Below are 26,490 nucleotides of genomic sequence, written 5' to 3'. Positions count from 1 at the left end.
CCATCAGCAACTCCTGGAGCTTGCTTAAACTCATGTCCATCGAGTCGGTGATGCCATTCAACTATCTCATCCTCTGTCATCCCCTTCTCCTGCCTTCAATCTTTCCCAGCATCAGGGTCTTTTCCAAGGAGTCAGGCATGAGTGAAATCATAGCTTCCCCTCCGACTCCTATTGCTGACAATACTCCAGTCAGTAACTCTTCTCACCTGTCTGCTCAATGCCAGCCCCTGTATGCCAGCTACACTGGAATACTTTACTTTTCAAGGTGTGTGTGCTATATGGTCAGTTGCTCAGTTGTGTCTGACTCTTCGTGACCCCGTGGACGGTAGACTGCCAGGTTCCTCTATGGGATTTTCCAGGCAAGAATACTGGAATGGGTTGCCATCTCCTCCTCCAGGGGATCGTCCTGACCCAGGGATCAAACGTGCATCTCTTATGTCTCTTGCACTGGCGGGGTAGATTCTTTATCACTAGCGCCACCTGGGAAGCTCCCCCACCCCCCAAGGTACTGTCCTGTAAGATTTTAAATGTTTTACTTTTGTGTTTGTTTTTTTTATGTATTATTTATGTAAAAAGTATTATGAATCTATTACAGTACAGTACTATATAGCTGGACTTCCCTAGTGGCTCAGTCGGTAAAGAATCCACCTGCAATGTGGGAGATTTGGGTTCAATCCCTGGGTTGGGAAGATTCCCTGGAGGAGAGCATGGCAACCCACTCCAGTATTCTTGCCCGCAAAAGCCCATGGACAGAGGAGCCTGGCAGGCTGCAGTCCATGGGGTCGCAAAGAGTTGGACATGAATGATCGACTAAAGCACAGCACTACATATCTAACTGTGATAGGTGAGTGATTAGGCTAACTTTGTTGGACTTACAAAAAATTTGAATTACATATGGGCTCTCAGAACAGAACTCATTCTTATGTAGGCGATTATATACATATTTGTACTATATTATATCTGTTTCCCAGGTCCCTGGCCATGCAGTCACTAGAAGCAACTCAGGATGCAGGCTAAATGTGGGGAGGCTGTACTGGACCCATGAGCAAATCTCAGTCCCTTGGCCTTGGGCAAGTCTCTTTTCCCATCTGTGAAATGGGGATGATAATGAAACTTACCTTGGTGGATATTGTGAGCAGTGAAATAAGATAATCCATGTCTACTTAGAACAGAGCCTGCAGTTGGTATGTTTTCAGTAAAAGCTCTCTGTTGTCAATTTACTCCTCTGTCTTATGCATAATCTGAGTTCCTAAAGCATTTGGAGCCTAATTAGATGGTAAAGAATCTGCCTGAAGTGTGAGAGACACAGGTTCGATCGCTGGGTCGAGAAGATCCCCTGGAGAAGGGAATGGCAACCCACTCCAGTATTCTTGCCTGGAGAATTTCATGGACAGAGGAGCCTGGCGGGCTACAGTCCATGGGGTCACAAAGAGACAGACACGACTGAGTGACTATACACTTTAGACACAAACACACGTTGAGCACCTACTACTTGTCAAACACAGCCAGGCACTTCATAAATTTGTCTCAGCTTTCATTTGGCAAATGCGTGCTATAAAAAAATAATCAGACAACACACACTCAAAAATACACCACACATACTCTCTCATCCACATCATTTCACCTAAGATTTACTATCCTGCTCTGGAAAACACTATCAGGCATGATTCATGAAACATCTAACAACTTAAAAAACAGAGAAACAGAGAGCAGTGACTCCTGGTAAAGATGACACTCAGCCCAACAATAAGGAAGCGCTAAAGTGAATTAGTTTTTGTCTATGAATTCTAAGTTAGACGGCTACTTAGCTGATGCTTTGATAAAGATTACATAGCAGGGGCTTCCCTGGTGGCTCAGTGGTGGAAACTCCACCTATCAATGCAGGTGACACAGGTTTGATCCCTTGTCCGGGAAGATCCCACATGCCAAGGAGCAGCTAAGCCCATGCACTGCAACTATTGAGCTTGTGCTTTAGAGCCTGGGAACTGAAGCTACTGAGCCCGCATGCCACAACTACTGAAGCCCGTGTGCCTAGGGCCCGTGCTCCGCAAAAAGAGAAGCTACTGCAGTGAGAAGCCCGAGTATTCCAACTACAGAGTAGCCCCTGCTCGCCGCAACTAGAGAGGAGCCTTGCAGCAACTAAGACCCCGCACAGCCAATAAATAGATAAATATCTTAACAAGAATACTTTAAAAAAAAGGCTATATAGAAAAATAAAGAAGTTTATGATTTAAGTGAAAAATTGTACACAGAAAATCTGCCCCTTATATATAAAACTTTGATAAGAGTATATACTTGAGTACAAGGAGAGGGAACACATAAAAACAGCAACAAATATTTCAGTTGAGGACTTACAGGTGTATTTTTATACTCTTTTTCAGTTTTTTTCAGTAATGTTACATTTTTTAAATAAATATTTTTAATTCACCATACAATCCAGCAGTTTGACTTCTAGGTACATATCCAAATGAATTGAAAGCAGAGTCTTAGGACTTCTCTAGCAGTCCAGTGGTTAGAAATCCACCTGCCTAATGCAAGTGACACAGGTTGGATCCCTGGTCTGGGAGGATGCCACCTGCTGTGGAGCAACTAAACACCATAACGACATTCTAGCCCGCATTCTAGAGCCCACAAGCCTAGAACTACTGAAGCCTGCCTACCCTAGAGCCATACTCTGCAAGAAGAGAAGCCCGCACCCTGCAAGGAAAGAGTAGCTTCCACTTGCCACCACTAGAGAAAGCCCATGCAGTGCCGCCAATAAATGAATATTTTTTTAAAAGCAGGGTCTCAAAAATATATTTGCACACATACGTTCACAGCAGCATTACTCACAATGGCCAAAAGGTGGAAGCAACGCCAGGGTCTATCAATGAATGAACAGATAAGAAATGTGGTCCATCCATAGAATGGAATAGTTTTCAGCCTCAAAAAGGAAGGAAATTCTGACACATCTACAACATGGATAAATCCATGCTAAGCAAAATGAGCCAGTCACAAAAGGACAAACCCTCTATGTTTCTACTTGTCTGATTCAAAGAGACAGAAAGCTGAATGATTTGGAAAGTTGAATGGCAGTTCCCCAGTGCTGGGAGTGGTAGAAATCGGGAGTTAGTATCTAACGGGGACAGAATTTCATTTTTGCAAGATGAAAGAGTTGTGCTGATTAGTTGCATGACAATGTGAATACATTTAACACTGCTGAACCAAATAGCTCCTCTTGGCCCTCCTGCGCCCACACAGCCACCGCTCCTTGGATGTGGGGTTGCTCCTCTCGGCTGCCACCCCTGACCTCAGATGTGGGGTAGCTCCTCTGGAGCAGGAGCTTTGCTGGAGCAGCCATGAAGAGATACCTCACGTCCAAGGTAAGAGAAACCCAAGTAAGATGGTAGGTGTTGCGAGAGGGCATCAGAGGGCAGACACACTGAAACCATATCACAGAACACTAGCCAATCTAATCACACGGACCACAGCCTTGTCTAATTCAATGAAACTAAGCCATGCCGTGTGGGGCCACCCAAGATGGACGGGTCATGGTAGAGAGGTCTGAGAGAATATGGTCCACTGGAGAAGGGAATGGCAAATCACTTCAGTATTCTTGCCTTGAGAACCCCATGAACAGTATGAAAAGGCAAAATAATAGGATACTGAAAGAGGAACTCCCCAGGTTGGTAGGTGCCCAATATGCTACTGGAGATCAGTGGAGAAATAACTCCAGAAAGAATGAAGGGATGGAGCCAAAGCAAAAACAACACCCAGTTGTGGATGTGACTGGTGATAGAAGCAAGGTCTGATGCTGTAAAGAGCAATATTGCATAGGAACCTGGAATGTTAGGTCCATGAATCAAGGTAAATTGGAAGTGGTCAAACAGGAGATGGTAATCAGTGAACTAAAATGGACTGGAATGGGTGAATTTAACTCAGATGACCATTATATCTAACACTGTGGGCAGGAATCCCTTAGAAAAAATGGAGTAGCCATCATGGTCAACAAAAGAGTCTGAAATGCAGTACTTGGATGCAATCTCAAAAACGACAGAATGGTCTCTGTTCATTCCCAAGGCAAACCATTCAATATCACGGTGATCCAAGCCTATGCTGCAACCAGTAATGCTGAAGAAGCTGAAGTTGAATGGTTCTATGAAGACCTACAAGACCTTTTAGAAAGTGAAAATGAAAGTGAAGTCGCTCAGTCGTGTGTGACTCTTCACGACCCTGTGGACTGTACCTACCAGGCTTCCTCTGTCCACAGGATTCTCCAGGCAAGAATACTGGAGTGGGTTACCATTTCCTTCTCCAGGGGATCTTCCTGACCCAGGGGTTGAACCCAGGTCTCCCTCATGGGAGGCAGATGCTTTAACCTCTGAGCCACCAGGGAAGATGTCCTTTTCATTATAGGGACTGGAATGCAAAAATAGGAAGTCAAGTAACACCTGGAGTAACAGGCAAATTTGGTCTTGGAATACGGAATGAAGCAGGGCAAAGGCTAATAGAGCTCTGCCAAGAGAACGCACTGGTCATAGCAAACACCCTCTTCCAACAACACAAGAGAAGACTCTACACATGGACATCACCAGATGGTTAAACCAAAATCAGGTTGATTATATTCTTTGCAGCCAAAGATGGAGAAGCTCTATATAGTCAGCAAAAACAAGACCGGAAGCTGACTGTGGCTCAGATCATGAACTCCTTATTGCCAAATTCAGACTGAAATGGAAGCAAGTAGGGAAAACCACTAGACCATTCAGGTATGACCTAAATTAAATCCCTTATGATTATACAGTGGAAGTGAGAAATAGATTTAAGGGACTAGATCTGATAGACAGAGTGCCTATGAACTATGGACAGAGGTTCTTGACACTGTATAGGAGGCAGGGATCAAGACCATCCCCAAGAAAAAGAAATGCAAAAAAGTAAAATGGCTGTCTGAGGAGGTCTTACAAATAGCTGTGAAAAGAAGAGAAGCGAAAAGCAAAGGAGAAAAGGAAAGATATTCCCATTTGAATGCAGAGTTCCAAAGAATAGCAAGGAGAGATAAGAAAGCCTTCCTCAGCGATCAATGCAAAGAAATGGAGGAAAACAACAGAATGGGAAAGACTAGAGGTCTCTTTAAGAAAGTTAGAGATACCAAGGGAACATTTCAGGCAAAGATGGGCTCGATAAAGGACAGAAATGGTATGGACCTAACAGAAGCAGAAGATATTAAGAAGAGGTGGCAAGAACATACAGAACTGTGCAAAAAAGATCTTCACAACCAAGATAATCACAATGGTGTGATCACTCACCTAGAGCCAGACATCCTGGAATGTGAAGTCAAGTGGGCCTTAGAAAGCATCACTATGAACAAAGCTAGTGGAGGAGATGGAATTCCAGTTGAGCTGTTTCAAATCCTGAAAGATGATGCTGTGAAAGTGTTGCACTCAATATGCCAGCAAATTTGGAAAACTCAGCAGTGGCCACAGGACTGGAAAAGGTCAGTTTTCATTCCAAACCCAAAGAAAGGCAATGCCAAAGAAAGCTCAAACTACTGCACAATTGCACTCATCTCACATGCTAGTAAAGTAATGCTCAAAATTCTCCAAGCCAGGCTTCAGCAATACGTGAACCGTGAACTTCCAGATGTTCAATCTGGTTTTAGGAAAGGCATAGGAACCAGAGATCAAATTGCCAACATCTGCTGGATCATGGAAAACACAAGAGAGTTCCAGAAAAACATCTATTTCTGCTTTATTGACTATGCCAAAGCCTTTGTGTGCATCACAATAAACTGTGGAAAATTCTGAAAGAGATGGGAATACCAGACCACCTGAACTGCCTCTTGAGAAACCTGTATGCAAGTCAGGAAGCAACAGTTAGAACTGGACATGGAACAACAGACTGGTTCCAAATAGGAAAAGGAGTTCATCAAGGCTGTATATTGTCACCCTGTTTATTTAACTTATATGCAGAGTACATCATGAGAAACACTGGACTGGAAGAAGCACAAGCTGGAATCAAGATTGCTGGGAAAAATATCAATAACCTCAGATATGCAGATGACACCACCCTTATGGCAGAAAGTGAAGAGGAACAAAAAAGCCTCATGATGAAAGTGAAAGAAGAGAGTGAAAAAGTTGGCTTAAAGCTCAACATTCAGAAAACGAAGATCATGGCATCTGGTCCCATCACTTCATGGGAAATAGATGGGGAAACAGTGGAAACAGTGTCAGGCTTTATTTTGGGGGGCTCCAAAATCACTACAGATGGTGACTGCAGCCATGAAATTAAAAGACGCTCACTCCTTGGAAGGAAAGTTATGACCAACCTACATCGCATATTGAAAAGCAGAGACATTACTTTGCCAACAAAGTCCATCTAGTCAAGGCTATGGTTTTTCCAGTGGTCATGTATGGATGTGGGAGTTGGACTGTGAAGAAAGCTGAGCGCCAAAGAATGGATGTTTTTGAACTGTGGTGTTGGAGAAGACTCTTGAGAGTCCCTTGGACTTCAAAGGAAATCCAACCAGTCCATCCTCAAGGAGATCAGTCCTGGGTGTTCATTGGAAGGACTGATGCTGAGGCTGAAACTCCAATACTTTGGCCACTTCATGCGAAGAGTGACTCATTGGAAAAGACCCTGATGCTGGGAGGTTTGGGGCAGAAGAAGAAGGGGATGACAGAGGATGAGATGGCTGAATGGCATCACTGACTTGATGGACATGAGTTTGAGTGAAATCTGAGAGTTGGTGATGGACAGGGAGGTCTGGTGTGCGGCAATTCATGGGGTTGCAAAGAGTCAGACATGACTGAGCGGCTGAACTGAACTGAACTGAACTGAACCGAACCGAATAGGTAAAAATGGCTAAGGCAGCAAATGTTATGGTTACATGTACTTTACCACAATTTAAAAACAAAAAGTCTGTTTTAAAAAGTAATGTTTTTTATTCTTCCATCATCTAATGTAGCAAATGCACACAGTCAGAATCCAGTAAGGATAGAAAAATTGATTAATTGACTGACTGACAAAATGTCTTAAATTATGAAGGAAGAGATCTCCAAGCCACCAAGTGACAGAGTGATATTTTGAAAACCACATCTGCCCAGGTCTTTCCTCTGCCCAGAACCTTTGATGGCTCCCCACTGCCCTTGTGGGAAAGTCTTCCCAGGTCTTTCCTCTGTCCAGAGTCTTCAATGGCTCCCCACTGCCCTTGTGGGAAAGTCTGCCCAGGTCTTTCCTCTGCCCAGAACTTTCAATGGCTCCCCATTGCCCTTGTGGGAAAGTCAAAGCTCCTACAGCAGGCATCAGCCTTGACCAAGCACTCACTGCAATGTGCTAGGTATACACACCACACCTTTAATTTTCACAACAACCCCATTAAGGAGGCGTTTCACAGATGAGACCATGAGGCCCAGAGAAGTTAAGACATTTGCTCAGAGTCACACTGCTGGTGTGAGCCAAAGCCAGAGTCCGTGCCTATAAGGCCTACACCAAATCACGGCTCAGTCTGGGCCCATCACCCTAGCTCGCCTCCCCCTACAGCCCACACATCTCCTTCCCATCATGTGGAGGGGCTGCACACCCCCAAATGTCCTCTGTTATGGTGTCTGACACACCACACCCCTTTCCTTGACAAACACCCCTCACCTCAAAACTAGTGAGAGGCCTTCCTGGCTCTCCCTCATCCCTGGGTGACTTCATCTAAGTATCGAGTTGTGGTGCTGGTAGTGTCTCTTTTGTTGATTGTCTCCCCCTTGACTGACTCCTCCACAGAGAACAGACCATGGCTAGACTCAAGAGTACTGAACACAGGGCTTGTCATTTGGGGGACGAAGGAAGGAAGGAGGGGGGAGGAAGGGAAGGTGGGAGGGCAGAAGGAAGTTCTTCCTGGTCCCCTAAGGCTTTCCACATTGTCACTGGAATCTCTAGAAGATTGTTCCTCATGGAATGGGATGAGTTGCATGCCCCTGGAATGAACTGCATTCATCTGCTGGCACTTCCAGAACAAAATACCACAGGTTAGATGGCTTAAAACAGCCAAAACTAATTTTCCCCCAGTTCTAGAAGCCAGAAGTCTGAGATCAAGGTACTGGCAGGTTGGTTCTCTCCTTCCCTGCAGATGGCAACCTCCCTTCAATGCCCTCACACTGCGAGTCTGTGTCCTCCTCTCCTCTTCTCATAAGGACACCGGTCCTGTAAGATTAGGGCCCACCCTAGTGACATCCAAGACAGACCATAAAGAAGACAGAGCACCGAAGAATTGGTGCTGTCAAACTGTGGTGCTGGAGAAGACTCTTGAGAGTCCCTTGGGCAGCAACAAGATCATACCAGTCAATCCTAAAGGAAATAAACCCTGAACATTCATTGGAAGGACTGAAGCTGAAGCTGAAGCTCCAGTACTTTGGCCACTTGATGCGAAGAGCTGACTCATTGGAAAAGACCCTGATGCTGGGAAAGATTGAGGGCAAGAGGCAAGGGGGAACAACAAAGGAGGAGATGGTTGGATGGCATCACCCATTCACTGGACATGAACTTGGGCAAAGTCCAGGAGATGGTGAGGGACAGGGAAGCCTGGCGGGCTGCAGTCCATGGGGTTGCAAAGAGCTGGACATGACTTGGTGACTGAACAACAGCAAAGTGACCTCATTCGGCCTTGATTACCTCTGCCAAGATTCTGTCTCCGAACAATCACCTTCTGAGGTCCTGGACTTTAGGGCTTCAACACGTGAATGTGAGGGACACAATTCAGCCCACAATAATTCTCAAAAGTCAAGGTGACCCTTTTGCACAAATCACCCTGGGAGCGCCTGCCCAGTTCCAGAGCTCCCACAAAGACAAACTTCTGCTAAGCTCTCCAGGCACATCCTCTCAAAGAGCTTCACTTGTGAGAATGTGTTCCATCTCAAGAAATATTGTAAGGTCACCAAGAGCTGGCTGGCAGTCACCTGGATGCAGGTGGAGGCTGCTGCTGCTGCTGCTGCTAAGTCGCTTCAGTCGTGTCCGACTCTGTGCGACCCCATAGATGTAAGCCCACCAGGCTCCTCTGTCCCTGGGATTCTCCAGGCAAGAACACTGGAGTGGGTTGCCATTTCCTTCTCCAATGCATGAAAGTGAAAAGTGAAAGCGAAGTCGCTCAGTCGTGCCCGACTCTTAGTGACCCCATGGACTGGAGCCCACCAGGCTCCTCCGTCCATGGGATCCTCCAGGCAAGAGCACTGGAGTGGGGTGCCGAGATTAAAAAATGGTATCATTGGCCTTCAGAAGTGAGAAATTTGTCCTAAAGAACATTCCTCAATGGGGGAATACAGAAACATTTTCAGCAATAGCAGTATCGCTGAATCAAGCTCATGGCTTTTCAGGGTGACTTCTGTGGAGGCAAACCAGCGAGAATGTTTATGTATGTATAAAGAATGTACACATGTATAAGAATGTGAAGTCGAAGCTCCAATACTTTGGCCACCTGATGCAAAGAGCCGACTCATTTGAAAAGATCCTAACGCTGGGAAAGATGGAGGGCAGGAGGAGAAGGGGGCGACAGAGGATGAGAAGGTTGGATGGCATCACCAACTCAACTGACATGAGTATGAGCAACTCCGGGAGAGAGTAAAGGACAGGGAAGCCTGGCACACTGCAGTGCAGGGGTCTCACATAATTGGACCTGACTCAGCGGCTGAACAACAACATAAGAATGAGTGTGTGTATGTATACAGAATGAATGTATATACAAATAACTGAATCATTTTTCTGTACAGCAGAAATGAACACAACGTTTTAAGTCAACTACACTGCAATTAAAAAAAAAGAATCACGGCATCTTGGTTGTGACTTTGGGCAAGTCATTTATCCCCTCTGTCCTTAGTGTGACGATCCAAGAGCTGTGCTTGTGGAGGTGTTGAAAGCACTACACAAAGTGAAATGCAAAAGTCCAACAGAAACACTACTTGTTACTTTTGCAGTTATGTCAACTCTGACAGCCTTCACCAGGGACTTCGGCCAAGAATGGAAGCTATGCTGGAGACCCATCTCGGGTCTTCTTCAAAATGAGGTTTTTCTGATTCTAAGCTACAGATTTAAATTACATATCAAGTCCTTCCTTCTTAGCCACACCAAGTTGACCAAGGTTGAGAAAGAAATTCTCATACATTTCTAAAGATTTTAATCCACAAGTAAGCAAACAAATCAAAAAAAAAAAAAGCGTCTCAGTGACTCAGAGCAGAGACTGTAATGGCATGAAGTTTTTGGGGGGATGATGAAAATGTTCTAAAATGTATATAGGCATGGTCACACAACCCTATGAATATACCAAGCCACCGAACTGTACACTTTAAATCAGTGTGTTGTGTGGGATGTGAATTATATCTCAACAAAACTGTTAATTAAAATTCCCCAAGCCTTTTCTCATGGGCTCCAGCCTGGCTGAATTTCCTGACTCTTCATCAGTGTAAGTTTTGCCCCTTAAGATTCCCACAAAAGTGGCCACGGGGACACAGTCCCACTGCACAGAGGAGGTGGCCAAGAGACCATCTTAGACACCCTGGGATACACTTGACAGATATCAAAGCAGCCTAAGCAAACATCGTGTGGTTTACCTGCAACAGGGTATGCACCGCATGGGTGACAGGGAAAACTCCTTCAGTGGCTGATAAACATCCAGAAAATCCAATGAAGTACCCAATTTTAAGGCATCCCAGGATGATGGTAATGACTGCAAACAATGTGATACTACCTGAATGGGGTGGAGAGGCGGTAGAAACACACACATATAAGTGTTGGTATGCACTGATATCATTTCAAAACAAATTATATTAAACCCTCATATATAAACTCAAATGATTTTTGACAAGGGTGCCAAGATGGCTCAACTGGGAAATGGCATTTGTTTCAAAAACTGAATCTGAGAAACTGGGTATCCACATGCAAAAGAATGAAGCTGGGGACTTCCCTGGTGATCCAGTGGCTAAGACTCTGTGTTCCTAAAGCAGGGGGCCTGGGTTTGACTCCTGATCAGGGAACTAGATCCCTTATATCGCATCTAATAAGACCCATGGCAACCAAATAAATGTGTGTGTTTTTGTGTCTATGCATGTGTGTGTTAGTTCAATTGTTCAGTCCAACTCTGCAACTCCACGGGTTGTAGCCCACCAGGCTCCTTGTCCATGGAATTCTCCAGGCAAGAATACTGGAGTGGGTAGCCATTCCCTTCTCTAGGGGATCTTCCCAACCCAGGGATCAAACCTGGGTCTCCCACATTGCAGGCAGATTCTTTACCATCTGAGCCACCATGGAAGCCCAAATAAATAAATTTTTTTTTAAATGAAGCTGGATGCTCACCTTACAGCATATATAAAAATTGACTCAAAATGAAAAATGTTAATCTTTCAGTCATGAAAGATGTAGGAACCCGGGTTTCCTACATTGTAGGCAGAGTCTTTGCCATCTGAGCCACCAGGGAATGAATCAAAGACTTATTCTAAAACCTAAAACTATAAAATCTTAGAAGAAAACATAGGAAAAAATCCTTATAATGTTGGGTTTGGCAATAATTTATTGGATATGACACCAAAAGCACAAGCCACAAAAATAAAAAATAGTTACATTAGTTGCTCAGTTATGTCTGCCTCTTTGCAACCCTATGGACTATAGAGTCCATGGAATTCTCCAGGCCAGAATACTGGAGTGGGTAGCCTTTCCCTTCTCCAGGGGATCTTCCCAACCCAGGGATCAAACCCAGGTCTCCTGCATTGCAGGTGGATTCTTTACCAGGTGAGCCACAGAGGAAGCCCACATTAAAATGAAAAAAAAAATTAGGCATCAGAGGACACTATCAACCCACAGAATGAAAGATAATATTCACAAATCACATATCTGATAAGGTGAGAGTATCCAGATTCTATGAAGAACTACAATATAACCATTTTATTTAAAAAAGCAATTTAAAAAAACAAGCACAGGACTAGAATGGACATTTCTCCAAAGAACATATGTAAATGAATATTTAACACATGAAAAAACACTCAACAGCACTAGCTATTAGGGAAAGGAGAATGAAAATCACTATGAAATGCCATCTCACATGCATTAGGATGGCCACTACCCAAAAAAGAAGAGAGAGGAAAAGGATGGCTGGGGAAGGAGAGGGGAAGGGGAGAGAAGGGGAGGACGGAAGGAAGGAAGACAGGAAAGGAGGGAGCAAGGGAGGAAAGATGGAAAATAATAACAAAGATGTGGAGAAACTAGAATCCTTATACACTGGTGATGGGAACATGAAATGGTGTAGCCCCTGTGGAAAACGGTATGGCAGTTGCTCAGAAAATCAAAAACAATAACTCCACATGGTCTGGCAATTCCACTTCTGGGTTTCTACCAAAGGATCAAAAGCAGGGGCACAAAGGGATACGTGGACACCCACGTTCATGGCAGCATCATTCACAAGCGCCTAAGGGAGGAAGCAACCCAAGCGTCTATCATTGGATGAGTGGATAAAAATGCAGCATGTCCATTCAGTGGAATATGATTCAGCTTTAAAAAGGAAGGGCGTTGTGACACGTGATACCACCTGGACGAACCGTGAGGGCATCATGGAGCTCAAGGTCCATAAGTGAAATAAGCCAGTCACAAAAAGACAAATGCTGGATGACTCCACTTATTCCTTGGAGTAGTTGCATTCACAGGAACAGAAAGTAAAACAGTGCCTGCCGGGGGCTGGTGGAGGAGAAAATCGGGAGTTATTTAATGATACAGACGTCTAGCTTCACAAGATGGAAGAGTATTGAACATCAACTGTAATTAATTCACAAAAAAGAATGTACTTAACAGCACTGAACTGTACCTTTAAATGATTAAGCTGGTAAACTGTATGCTATGTTTATTTTATCACAATTTTAAAAAATTTTAATATATATAAAGCAAATTCTACTATTGGCCTCAGGAGCTAAAACTGGCAGAAAACATTATGACTTGTTTACCATTGTACAGGCCTCAGGCATATTCTGGGGTCTGACAAATGATGTACATTCAACAGAATTTGGGCAAAACAAAAGAAGTCCTCTAGAAGATTTTCCCACACAAAATGATCAATCTAAGAGTGTCATTGTTCTGCTCAAAATATCTCAGTTCTTTGATCCTAAAAGCCCGCTCGCTAAAGAATAAAAGTAAGGGGTATAAGGTATACAGGAACTTTCTGTACTATCTTTGCAACTCTTCTTTACAATAGAAAGTTTACCTTTTTAAGAATGACAGGGACTTGTCTATAGTCGTGGCATGTACAATGCTGTGCTAGTGACATGGAGAAAGGAAACACTCTTTAATGGTATATCCACCATGGTTGACAGCAAATGAAAACTAACAAAAACAGGCATATGAATAAGACTGGAAAGGAGTATGCAAAATACATTAAAAAAGGAACTTGTAGCCAAATGAAGAAAGTAGCAAGAAAAGCATAACTGTGGAGATTTGATCAAGGCCAAAGTCCCCAGTCCCTCTTCTGGCCCAACATCAACCACCATTCATACCTTCTCTCCCACGAAAGCAGGAAACCAGATCGTGTGTGACATGCATTATGGCAAGAGAGAGAGGAGGGCCTGGGCCATCACAGGGACCTCTAATGTTACAGCTCCGGCCTAAGAAGCCTCCAGTGAGGAGTAATGCAATCGCCTGGCTCCTTTCCACTGCTCAAAGCCTTAGAGAAACAACTCTAAGTCACATTTTTTTTTTCCAAATTCTGGAAAAACCCCCAGTGAAATCAGAAACTTCACAGGAGTGGAGATTCAATCCCAGGGCTTTGAAACAGTTTGACAAATGCATGGTTCCTTTTGATGACAAAGAGAAACGGCCAGATGAAGTGAGGCGGGCTGGTTGGGTGCCAAGGGCAGAGGCTGTAACTCTGGAGACCCGGCTGTGTCACGGACAGAATGTGTGAGTTCAGACAGGTCAATCCCAAGCTCCTAGTCTTGGTTTTGCCATCTATAAAATGAGACTAGTCCACAGCCGTGGTTCTCAAACTTGAACCTGGGTCGGAATCACCTGGAGGACTTGTTAAAGCAAGGAGTACTGGGTCCCACCCCCAGAGTTTCTGATTCAATAGGTCTGGGGCAGGGTGTCCAAATTTGCATCTCTAACAAGTTCTCAGGTAGAGCATATGCTGTTGGCCTGGGACCCCACCTGGAGAATCACTGATTTGGGACATCTCTGTCACTGACATTTCAAGAGTTGTGATAAGAACATCACATGCCTTCTCACATTCCTGCAGCCCTTCCTTCCTTCATCCATCCTCCCATCCATTTCCTTCTACAACAAATGTTTTAGGGACTCCTACTATACATGAGGGCCTTCCCAATTTGCCCAGTGGTAAAGAATCTGCCTGCCAATGCAGGAGACGCAGGTAGACATGAGTTCAAGCCCTGGGTGGGGAAGGTCCCCTGGAGGAGGAAATGGCACCCCACTCCACTATTGTTGCCTAGGCAATTCCATGGACAGAGAAGCCTGATGGGGTCAGGGGGTCCATGATGTCAAAAAGAATTAGACAGGACTGTGCAACGGAGCACACACACACTATGCATGAGGCATTTTGCCAGGCACTCAAAGGTAAACAAATAAGATCGCTGGAGAAACAAAAATACACACACATAACATTGCATGAATTGGGGTGTGCAGAAGATACAGAGAAGTGAGCTGGCACCAAACTTCTCATCTGCATCGTGCAAAATCAGAAGCCAGTGGGAGAGTAGCTAGGGTCCACTGCAAGGAAAGGACTGCAGTTGAGAAACCCTATTCCCAGGCAAGACGGTGCCCACGGGTCAGGGCAAAAGACAGAAAGATATTTGAAGATATGCTGAATATAATTGTTTGACACCTCTTTGTTGTTCAAATAAGATCCAGGCACTTGGGATATAAAAACATCAATAAAGTATATGTCCTTGGTGAGTTTAACCTGCTAGGGGGGAAGACAGGAAAATAAGCAAATAAGTGATAAACACAGAAGAAATGTCAGAAAGTGCCAAGTGCATGAGGTTGACGATGGTGGTCAGAAAAGGATTCTCTGAGAAGGTAACAGCTGAACTGACAAAAAATGTTGGGAGAAAAATATCCACAGAACTCACCTGACAAAGGGCTTTAACCAAACAATCAGGAGCCCTCTTATCGAGGGAAGATGAAGAGGAAAGGGAGAAACAATGAGTGATAAACTGTGCAACAGACTGAAGAGGTGGATGGAAGTATAATGGAAGGAAGGAGAGGAGGAAGGGAGGGAGGGTGTGAATGGGTGGATGATGGATGGATGGATGGATGGATAGTGGATGATGGATGATGGAAGGAGGGATGGATGGATTATGGATGGATGCATGAGTGAATGGATGAATAGTCCAGTTTAATAGAAATAAGAAGAAGATGATAGAAGTTATACCCAAATGGATGAAGATAAACTGTCTGGAAATGTGTAATTTACATGCTCTTTAAAGACTTGCGATACAGACTAAAGCTGGGGATGGACTGAGTGAGGAGCAGAACAACTTTTCAAAGTTCTCATGGTAAAGTGATGGGTACTAGGGGAAACGAGGGAAACAAATGCATTCTAAAGGTCTTATCTCTTTGGAATAGAGAGGAATGGGAGGATCTTGGAGTGAGAAGCAATGTGGTGAGAATGAAGTAATATGTACCTGATTATGAGAATGAGGAAAGGTAAGCTAGTCATTATAGAGTAGAAAAACACAGTAGAATGTTCAAGTTCTCCAAAGAGCAAACACTGGAAAAGGCAAATGAGTCAACAATATGTAACATAAATCATTATAATCATCCTAAAGAAAAACAGAAACAACAAAATCCAGAATATAAATCATTACAATTAGAATGATCTAAGTCTCCCATTAATTAGTAAACAAAGATGGGAATTCTGAATTAAAACCAAAACCTAACTATAAGATCTTTACATGAAACACACTTTTAACTGAGTGACAACAGTGGAAAAGAGGGAGGTGGACAAAGCGGAAGTAGGCAATACAAACTAAAAGAAGTGAGGTAGAGAAGTGTTACTATCAGACCACATGGGATTTAAGATTCACTGTAAATACTCAGGACAAAGAACTCTCCCATCTTTATCATCACATGTGAGAAAGGACATCGTGTATGAGGAAGACATAATAATCAAACAACCCAAATAAAATCCTTTTTGTTTCATGTATTTAACTGCTACTTTAAAAAAAAATTGAGTGAAAGATTTCAGAACCAGACAGATCTAGCAGACACAGACAGGACATAGAGGAAGTGAATTGCACAACTGACAAGCTGGGTTTTATAACATCACCTTGCATGTTGATAAAAATCCACTATGTCATAAAAGCACAGAACATAGAGTGCCATGGTAGGTGCTAAATCCCTGGCTTCAATCCATTTTCTACCACTTTATTATTGTTGATGACCTTGAGCAACTTCCTAACTTCTCTGTGCTTCCATTTCCTCATCTGTAAAATGTGGATTATAAGATTGACTATCTCCTAGGGATGTTCAGTTCAGTTCAATCACTCAGTCGTGTCCAACTCTTTGTGACCCCATGCACTGCAGCATGCCAGGCCTCCCTGGCCATCACCAACTCCCAGAGCTTGCTCAAACTCATGCCCATTGAGTTGGTGACACCATCTGTCATCCCCTTCTCCTCCCACCTTCAATCTCTCCCAGCAGCAGGGTCTTTGCCAATGAGCTGGCTCTTCCCATCAGGTGGCCAAAGTTTGGGAACTTCAGCTTCAGTCCTTCCAATGAATATTCAGGACTGATTTCCTTTAGGATTGACTGGTTGGATCTCCTTGCACTCCAAGGGACTCTCAAGAGTCTTCTCCAACACCACAGTTCAAAAGCATCCATTTTTCAGCACTCGGCTTTCTTTATAGTCCAACTCTCACATACATATGTGACTACTGGAAAAACCACAGCTTTGACTAGATGGATCTTTGTCGGCAAAGTAATGTCTCTGCTTTTTAATATGCTGTCTAGGTTGGTTATAGCTTTTCTTCCAAGGAGCAAACATCTTTTCATTTCATGGCTACAGTCACCATCTGCAGTGATTTTGGAGGCCAAAAAAATAAAGCCTCTCATTGCTTCCATTGTTTCCCCATCTATTTGCTATGAAGTGATGGAACCGGATGGAATGATCTTAGTTTTCTGAATGTTGAGTTTTAAGCCAACTTTTTCACTCTCCTCTTTCACTTTCCTCAACAGGCTCTTTAGTTCTTCCTTGCTTTCTGCCATAAGGGTGGTATCATCTACATATCTGAGGTTATTGATCTTTCTCCTGGCAATCTTGATTCCAGCTCATGCTTCATCCAGCCCAGCATTTTGCATGTTGTACTCTGCATATAAGTTAAATAAGCAGGGTGACAGTATACAGTCTTGATGTACTCCTTTCCTGATTTGGAACCAGTCTTTTGTTCCATGTCCGGTTCTAACTGTTGCCTCCTGACCTGCATACAGGCTTCTCAGGAGGCAGGTAAGATGGTCTGGTATTCCCATCTCTTGAAGAATTTTCCACAGTTTGTTGTGATGCACACAGTCAAAGGCTTTGGCATAGTCAATAAAGCAGAAGTAGATGTTTTTATGGAACTCTCTTGCTTTTTCAACGATCCAATGGATGTTGGCAATTTGATCTCTGGTTCCTCTGCCTTTTCTAAATACATCTTGAACATCTGGAAGTTCTCAGTTCATGTACTGTTGAAGCCTAACTTGAAGGATTTTGAGCATTACCTTGCTAGCATCTGAAATGAGTGCAATTGTGCAGTAGTTTGAACATTCTTTGGCATTGCCTTTCTTTGGTATTGGAATGAAAACTGACCTTTTCCAGTCCTGTGGCCACTGTTGAGTTTTCCAAATTTTCTGGCATTTTGAGTATAGCACTTTAACAGCATCATCTTTTAGGATTTGAAATAGCTCAGCTGGAATCCATCACCTCCACTAGCTTTGTTCATAGTGATGCTTCCTAAGGCCCATTTGACTTCGAATTCCAGGATGTTTGGTTCTAGGTGAGTGATGACACCATTGTCATTATCTGGGTCATGAAGATCTTTTCTGTATAGTTCTTCTGTGTAGTCTTGCCACCTCTTCTTAATATCTTCTGCTTCTATCAGGCCCATACTGTTTCTGTCCTTTATTGTGATCATCTTTGCATGAAATGTTCCCTTGGTATCTCTAATTTTCTTGAAGATATGGCTAGTCTTTCCCATTCTATTGTTTTCTTCTATTTCTTTGCACTGATCACTGGGGAAGGCTTTTTTATCTCTTATCTCACCTAGGGGTGTAGAGGAGATTAATAAGGTCAACTGTCTCCTAGGGGTGTGGAGGAGATTAAATGAGGCCTGACATGGAAAGCACCCAGAACAGTGTCCCACAAATAAAAAACTTCTACAAGGATTCAAAGCAGAGACCCTGTTTGAATGCTTATTATCATCACTGAACTAGGTAGAGCCAATTAGAAGGTTCTGTAGCCACATTACTTGAGAATAATCCTAAAATGTTTAGTGTTGGCAGAGGGGAGACCCCCTCCACTGTGTTAGTTGCCCAGAGCCCTCCTAGGAGTCCAGAATCTCGAACTGTAGACTCTTGGAGGTTGAAGGTGCCACAGAGTTAGTCTACATCCCCCATCTCATGCAAGGATGCTTCCCACTGCATCATGACCAGCACCTGTCTGGTCTCCACCTGAACATGCCCAGGGCTGGGAGGCTCACCCTTTGCATCACCAGCTTCTGCTTAGATTAGAATGCTCTTCCCCACATGGAACTTACGACAGCACCCCAGAACTACCATTCTCTTTCCTGGCAATTCTGCCATCATTCACTCATTCCTTCATCCATCCATTCAACTATCCATTCATCCAATTGATGATTCAGTAAATACCAACGGGCACTCACTGCATGTTAGGCAGTGTGCCAGGAGCTCAGGTTATAATGGGAAGTGCATTCAAACAGGGTCTCTGCTTTGAAGAGCTCACCATCTGGTTAGATCAACAAACTGAATGACACAACCTCCTGCTTGAGAAGTGCTAGGAAAAAAGTGAACAGGATGTTATAAGAACATACAACCCAGAAGACCCACCTGGTCTGAAGGCAACATGAAAGGCTTCCCTGAAAAAATGACTCTCATTTCCTAGGAAACCCCCTACCATCTCCACATCCTCTCTCTCCTGGACTGTCTGTACACCCCTTTCACTCCTCCTGGGGCCACCCCCTAGCAGCACCCACATGATGCTCAACGGGGGACACTCCACTTGCAGCTGACTTCCTTTCCAATCAGTGCCCAATCAGCATCAGCTTTTTAGGCAGCTGCATTGTAAGGCTGAAATCCTGAGAGGAGGTTTGTATTTTCTACTAGAGCAGAAATCCCATCCAAAGAACAAAGCAAAAAAATACATGTGAGAGAATGCGTGCAATTAGGCAAGACTCTCTCACAGTGAGCCCAGGCTGAGCCTAGGAGATAGTCGCTCACTTTCCTGGGGAAATCGCTCAAAAACCCCTGCATCTTCACCTGCTCCAGAATTTTGCTGGGTGTCACTGTCATGCTCAGTTTTTTATATTCTGTGTATTCTTTCATCCTTTTTAAAATTCAAGGTAGCCTCCTAAGACCCTACATATTCTCCCTATATATACACACGTGCTCAGTTGCTCGGTCATGTCTGATTCTTTGCAACTCCATGGACTGTAGCCCTCCAGGTGTCTCTATCCAGGGGATGGGATTCTCCAGGCAAGAACACTGGAGTGGGTTGCCCTGCTCTCTTCCAGGGGGTCAAACCTGAATCTCCTGCATTGCAGCAGATTCTTTACTGCTGAGCCACCAGGGAAGCACCTCCGCACACACATTGGGGTATCATCCTCCCCATTTTACAAATGAGGAAATTGAGGCAGAAAAGTGAGGCTACATGCAGGGGGGTGGGGCGGGGAGCTCTTAGCCCTCGTGCTCTGACGCCCCTCACTGTCTGCACCATCCTCGCCCCCTCTTGCAGCTCTCTATACAGGGGCCACACCCGAGCATCCTGTCCCCAGAACCCAACCAGTGCCCCAGAGCTCGGTCCAGGCTGTTGAACCAAACTGGATCAATGTTTCTGCCCAGCCACCACAAAAGGTGTCCCCATGCTGTGGGCTCTGTTATTCTCTGCATGTTCCAAAGATCCCTCTGCTGGGTGGAGAGGACAGAAGTTACATGGAAGTGAGGGATTTTGCCCCTCTGTCGCCCTCTAATATCACAAGGAGCTCAGCCCTCTTCTCTTTCTCACTCTGTCTGAATGTTTCCGTTGACAGGGGCTCAACCCTCCCCCTGATGCCCTTTTAGCTTCTTGGTCCAGGAGATGAAGGTGATAACATCCACCTCAAGAACCGCTGTGAGACTGGAAATATTACACTAAGTGAAAGAAGCTGATCACCAACATGACATATTAGGTGATTCCATTCACTAAAATGTCCAAGCCAGGCAAATCTAGAGATAGAAAGTAGATTCACGGTTATCTGTTCCTGGGGTGGATATGGGGTAAGGGCTCTCAGGGGGTAAGAGGTATCAGGGGATAAGAGCTAAAGGGCACATGCTTCTATTTGAGATGATAAAACGTTCTAAAAACTGACTGTGGTGATAGTTGCACATATCTGTGAATCGCCCACAACCCATCAGCTTGTGCACTTTGTGTGTGTGTGTATGTGTGTGTGTGTGTCAGTAGCTCAGTTGTGTCCAACTCTTTGAGACCCCATGGACTATAGCCTGCCAGGCTCCTCTGTCTATGGAATTCTCCAGACAATAATACTGGAGTGGGTTGCCATTCCCTTCTCCAGGGAATCTTCCCAGCCCAGGGATCAAACCCACGTCTCCTGCATTGCAGGCAGATTCTTTAAATGGGTAAATTGTAGATTATGTGGACTATGTCTCAAGAGGACTATTGTTTAAGAAACAGGAGAAGAATTGCTGGGCCCACTGACACGTGCTCACTATACCCGCAGCAGGAACAGAGGCCCAGGAAAACAAGGGGGGTCTGGAGGGTCTGTGCCTGCAGAGGCCTGAGGTGATCAGATTGAAATGAATATGCATCCTGAGGAGGGAACCAACCTGAAGCCCAGTGCCACATTCATGAACTTGCTGAATCCACCCTGAAATCAGCAGGGTGGACTGGAATCCCATGGGGACCCACCCTGACCGCTCCCTCCTTAGCCGCAACAGACACTGCGGCAGGGCTGCACGCTGGGTTTTGCAATCCTGCCAAGCATCCTCCAGGAGTTTCTGGCTGCACTGCCAGACTGTGGGCTCCCTGTGTTCAGAGACTGTTGCATCCTTGGGTCCTATAGCCTTCATCCCTTGCCTCTCTCTCCTCCTCTGCTCCCTGCCACCATCCCCGATGGGCCCCGCCTCTCTTCACACAGGTGCTTGGAACCATCTGTTTTTGCAACCTTCAATTTCTCACACATGGAGACGGCCTCTTTCTGAACTCCATCACTGCATCCCAACCTTTATCTCTACAGCCACCTGTCCTGGGCATGTCTTTCAGATGCACCTTGCCCCTAACAGATAAGAATCACAGTACTCAGAGCAGACAGAGAGGCAATGTGCTATGTACACAGATGCACCTCATTCTAAGTAAAAAAAGCACTTTGTAAGAATGTCTATATGTGTATAACTGGGTCACTTTGCTGTACAGCAGAGATCGGTGCAACACTGTAAATCAACTCTCCTTCAGTTTTAAAAAAGAAAGAGAAAAAAAGAAGTAATGATAAGAGCTAATCAATTATTGTGCAGGAGAGGGCAGAGAAGCAACCAATGAATCTTTTCCTAAGCCCTCTTTGCTAAAAAAAAAAAAAAAAAAGAAAGAAATGAAAGAAAGAAAAAAAAGGGGGGAGCACTCCGTAAAAATCTGATCTCATTTTAAAAGGATTAGATTTGGGAGTGATTATTCACACACACAAAGAAAGCATCACCGTGACAAACGACTGGGACAATACCTCTAACCAGCATTCCAAACACACTCAATAAACGTGGCTATTAGTCCTATTGTCGTCATTGCCATGATTTTGTGTTAATAACACTTCTCTGGGCTTGAGACAGGTCAGAAACCAATAAAAAAAGAAACCTTCCTTCACCACTGCAGTCCTTCAAGAGACCAGAAACAGAAACAAGACCTTGGTAATTAACAGGATGAAACAGCTACTCAGGGGGTTTTCCTGTCACTGCGCACCGGGGTTGGCATGAGATGTCCTGCTGCTGACACTTCTTCCAGAAGAAATCAGTCTCTTTACCCAGCAAATAGAGGAGCTGGATGAATAATTCATCCTTCCTGCTGATTTTTTATGACAGCCAATGACTTTTGTTCCCAAAAAAGTCTTCACTTTCTCATACGCGATAGGTGAGACAGAATGTCTTCTGCTCAAAGAAATGTTTCACAGCTCATACCAAGACCCAAAAACTTTCTCTGGAAAACCTCAGGGTCCAGAATTCCACAGGCTGGCTTTTTGTCAGAGCTGCAGACTTCCAAGACCAACACAGAAGCCAGGGCAGAGCTAAGTCAAACCTGTCTTTCCAGCTGGGATTCCAAGGAAAACCTCAGTGCCTTCTTGGGCTGAAGGCACTCCCTTTGGCACTGTGGACTCCTAGAGTACTTTTGGGACAATTAGGCTCTTGCTTCTCTGATAAACCACAGCTCATTTACAGGGGTAGACAGTGCTTTGCAAACCCCTTTCAGGCAACTTCTCCCAGCTCCTTCCCTGAGAGGCAGCCATGCTTCTTATTTTACTGATGAGGAAACTGGGACTCAGAAAGGCAAGGGTAACAGAGCTGAGTTATCGCGCCATGCCTTCAGAGTCAGCACCACTTCCATCATCCACATGCCTCACCTGAAGAGTTCTGTTACTATGGAACAACTTGGTGAGTGTCTAAACAGCCACACCATTTACTGAACACCTACTAGGTGCTCTCTCGACATTGCCTCTTTTATTCCATCTCTGCCTGATGTCTAATGGACATCTCAGATGTAACACATCCACAGGAGAAGCCCTGATTCTGCATTCCCACCCTACTCCTCCTTCTGTCTTCCTAGTCTTGGAACATGGCAGCGCCACCGATGCATTGACTGGGGCTGCAATGCTCAGAGTCTTCCTGGAAGGAGGAAAAGAGAGAGGAGGGAAGAGAGAGGAAGAGCAGAGCGGGGGAGTGAGAGAAGAAGGAAGGAGGAGGGGAGAGTGGGAGAAAGAAAAGACGGAAGGAGAGAGAGTAGGGGAGGAAGAGAGAAAGGAAAGAAGGAAGGAGGGTGGATGGAAAAGGGAGGCATGGAGGAGAAGGGAAGGGTTGGATGAGGGGAGAAGAAGAAGGGAAGAAAGAAGAACAGAGGATGGAGGAGGGAGGAAGTGAAGGAAAGACCAAGGGAAGATTCTGCCACTACAGAGAAGTGACGGTCAAAAGCCTGTGTATGATATTTTTGAGCCTAAGTCAACAGCCTCAAAGCAACATTCCATTCTTTTTGCGTGTTTGTTTGCTATGGCGCTGGATTCACTGCCATTTATAGGATCTCAAAACCATGAACCTCCCTGAAACAACCACTTTCAGAGCAGGAATTTGGGCCACCCTGGAGTTGTATGTAGTTTTTCCAAAGGCAAGATGATCTAGACACAGTCCCTGAGCCTAAGAAACCTCAAATCTCATCTGGATGACCAGGCTCATATCCAACTAGTCATAAGACAAGGCAGAAATTCACAAAGGCCAAAAGGGCTCTACATAGAGCCATGGTGACCCATGGGCTGCTGCTGCTGCTAAGTCGCTTCAGTCGTGTCCGACTCTGTGCGACCCCATAGATGGCAGCCCACCAGGCTCCCCCCCTGGGATTCTCCAGGCAAGAACACTGGAGTGGGTTGCCATTTCCTTCTCCAGTGCATGAAAGTGAAAAGTGAAAGTGAAGTCGCTCAGTCGTGTCCGACTCTTAGCGACCGCATGGACTGCAGCCTACCAGGCTCCTCCGTCCATGGCCCATGGGAGTGAGGAGTAATTCCTGCCAAGTGTGTGGAGAAGGTGGCGTTGGGGCCAGATCTTTGGAGGAATGAGACACTGTGACGGGAACTTAAAGTCTTTGAGCCTGGAGCACAGAATGAGGACAAAGGAGAAGATAAAACTGAAGAGTCACCTGGGACCCGATCAGAGAGAGCCTTGAACGCCAGGATAGGGAGTGTGGCCTCTGTCACGGGGTCAGTGGAACCATGGCAGGGCTTTAAATAAGGAAAGAAAGATGTGAATAGGTTTCTGTAACCGTAGCTCCAACGTCGGAATATAAGGCAAGAGCCTGAAAGCGGAGGGAGAGAGAAGAGAAGTGAAGGTGTGGGGAGGGGGGCACAGAAAAGATGGACAGGAAGACGGAGGCAGAGAAGACTACAGGAGAGAGGTGGAAGGGAGCGAGGGCGCAGATACCGCGGGGCTGCAGCTAGCGGGCGAGCAGGCTGGTTTCGCTGTGCGCTCGGCCGCCCGCCCGCTGGTTTGCTGCGTCGGGGACTCACCGCGGAGCCAGCGCGCGCCGGCGTACGTGTCCTTGAGGCGGATGAGGCGGCGGTGCGCGGAGCTGCGGCGCACATACCACAGCATCCAGAGCAGCTGCAGCAGCATGAGCGCCGTGAGGAAGCACAGCAGGTCCCTCTTACCCACGCCCGAGGCGTGCACGGCCCAGGCCAACAGGAACAGCAGCCCCGCCACGAACACGTTCAGCGCGTACTGGCTGCTCAGGGCCTCGGCCAGCTTCTGCGGGAAGCTCTCGCGGACGGCGCCCCGCTGAGGCGCCGGGGAACCCGGGGATCCCCGGAACCCCGGAGCCAAGAACGCGGGCGGCGGGCGGGCCGCTGGCCAGGAGGAGCCCCTCTCCGAGTCGCTCGGAGCCTTCAGGGGAGCGGCAGGCGCCCCTTGACCCTCGGGCATCATTGAGTGACCCTCACCTAATCTAGCCTTAGGGACTGCTGCGACCTGCGCCCCACCCGCTGCTCCCGTCCTCCCCTGCCCTAGCCCCGAGGGGCCTCGGCCGATCAGCCCCCCTGTCCTGATCACCCGCGGACACCTGCTCTCTCGCCTTCTGCCCCCTGCCCTCGGTCAAGGCGCTCACCCAATCCACTTACCACGTCCCCACCCCGCTGACCCCAGCTTCTTCGCGCTCCCCTATGCACACTGCCCACTTCCCCTCCCTCCGCAAGGTCCGGGGCAGCCCTTCCCAGCACCCTGGACCCACGCAGGGCCCCCGATGCCTTGGTTGGGCACCAGCCCTGCCCCGATGGCCGCGCGTCCTCCCGCTCCCCAGCCCAGCGCGTCCGAACCCGCCCGCCGTCCGCTGCTCTGTTGTCCCCTGAGCCGACGCCGGCTGACCCAGCCCTGCCCGGGCGACAGGTGGCTCCCGGAGTTGGGGTGCGGGGGAGCGAGGGGTTGTCCAGAGCTGGCCGAAGAGGGTAGGCACGGGGGCGTGGTAGCGAGGGAACCGCGAGCCCCGAGGGTGCGTGCGCGGCTCCGGTGCCTCAGCGCCTGCGTTGCAGCCCGCGGAAGCCCAGGTGAGCCAGAAGGTGTCCGTGCGCGTGAGTCTGCCTGTCCTCGTCCCTGAGTGTCTCTGTGGTCTGTTTGCTCTGTGCGGGGTCTCTGTCTGGCCCGTCAGTCTTTGGGTGTGCCTGGTTGGAGCGGGGAGGATGGGACGGAGTGGCAGCGCCCGTCCCTAGATCTATGACTATGGAGATGGCGTGTCTTTTTTGCTCGTGTCTCTGTTCGCCCGTCTGCCTGGTGTCCCTGTGTGTCTGCCTGAAGATGCCCAGAAACGGATAAAGACGGGAGCCACTTCCCAAGAAAAGATCATCTCTCTCCCTCCTGCAGGAGCATGGGGAGCTGCTTCTGGACTGAGCCGAGCTGGGGCTGGGGGCTGCCCACGGGTCCTCCCTGGAACGCGAGGCCCAGGGCCCCTCCCTCAGCTCCCTCCGCCCCCCACCCCCAACCACCACCGCCCGACCTTGTCCGACAGGTGTCCCTCTCCGGAATTCTTCAGGCAAGCCTGAGATCTCGGCTAGAGCAAGGAGCTGGGAAGCACCGCTGGCGGGGAGATGGAGCCTGGGGAGGGTGGGCAGGGCTCACAGCAAGCCACAGTGCAGTAACAGAGGGCCCAGCGCCCCGGAGACATCCTCTTCCCTTGGTTTAACACCCTGTTGTTTGCCATTCTAAAGTTCTTAATTTTGAACCAGGGGACCTACATTTTCCTTTTGCAGTGGATCCAGAAAATTGTATGGCTGGTTCCGACTGCCAGAGGGTCCTGGCTGCAGGGAGCCCCGGGCTGGGAGTCAACCTGAGGACTCCGCCATCGTTCACGTTTTCACTTTGTTCATTCACTTAGGTGACCGATACTCATTTATCCTACATTGAATTAGTTGCAGGACTCTGCTCTAAGTGTGGGGGATTCAGCTCTGAAAGAGTATCGTTATGGAGCTCACCTTCTAGTGGAGACACCCTCGTGGGACAAGTACTTAACTGTCTGGAAAGGGGGAGAGAATCACACATGAGACTCAGCTCTGT

General features: G+C 46.5%; 1 protein-coding gene across 2 annotated transcripts in view; it reads right to left on the bottom strand.

Moving 5' to 3' along the window:
- OTOP1 (otopetrin 1) overlaps positions 1–24,870 on the bottom strand; it is a 48,074-nt gene extending 23,204 nt beyond the window's left edge. The window contains exons 1-2 of one of the 2 annotated variants that reach the window (XM_005893193.2): positions 24,459–24,870; positions 10,563–10,699 (exon numbers count right to left, since the gene is read on the bottom strand). In XM_005893193.2, the coding sequence (XP_005893255.2) occupies positions 10,563–10,699; positions 24,459–24,870 (549 nt within the window). Of the gene's footprint in view, positions 1–10,562; positions 10,700–12,529; positions 12,892–24,458 lie in introns of those variants that run through there. The other variant, XM_070372692.1, reaches the window with a different exon arrangement.
- Positions 24,871–26,490: the final 1,620 nt, after the last annotated feature.

This window comes from Bos mutus, chromosome 6 (assembly GCF_027580195.1).
Source record: "Bos mutus isolate GX-2022 chromosome 6, NWIPB_WYAK_1.1, whole genome shotgun sequence".
Lineage (NCBI taxonomy): Eukaryota > Metazoa > Chordata > Mammalia > Artiodactyla > Bovidae > Bos > Bos mutus.
The sequence above is the reverse complement of the archived record's forward strand: the minus strand, read 5'-3'. Positions and strand labels throughout refer to the sequence as shown.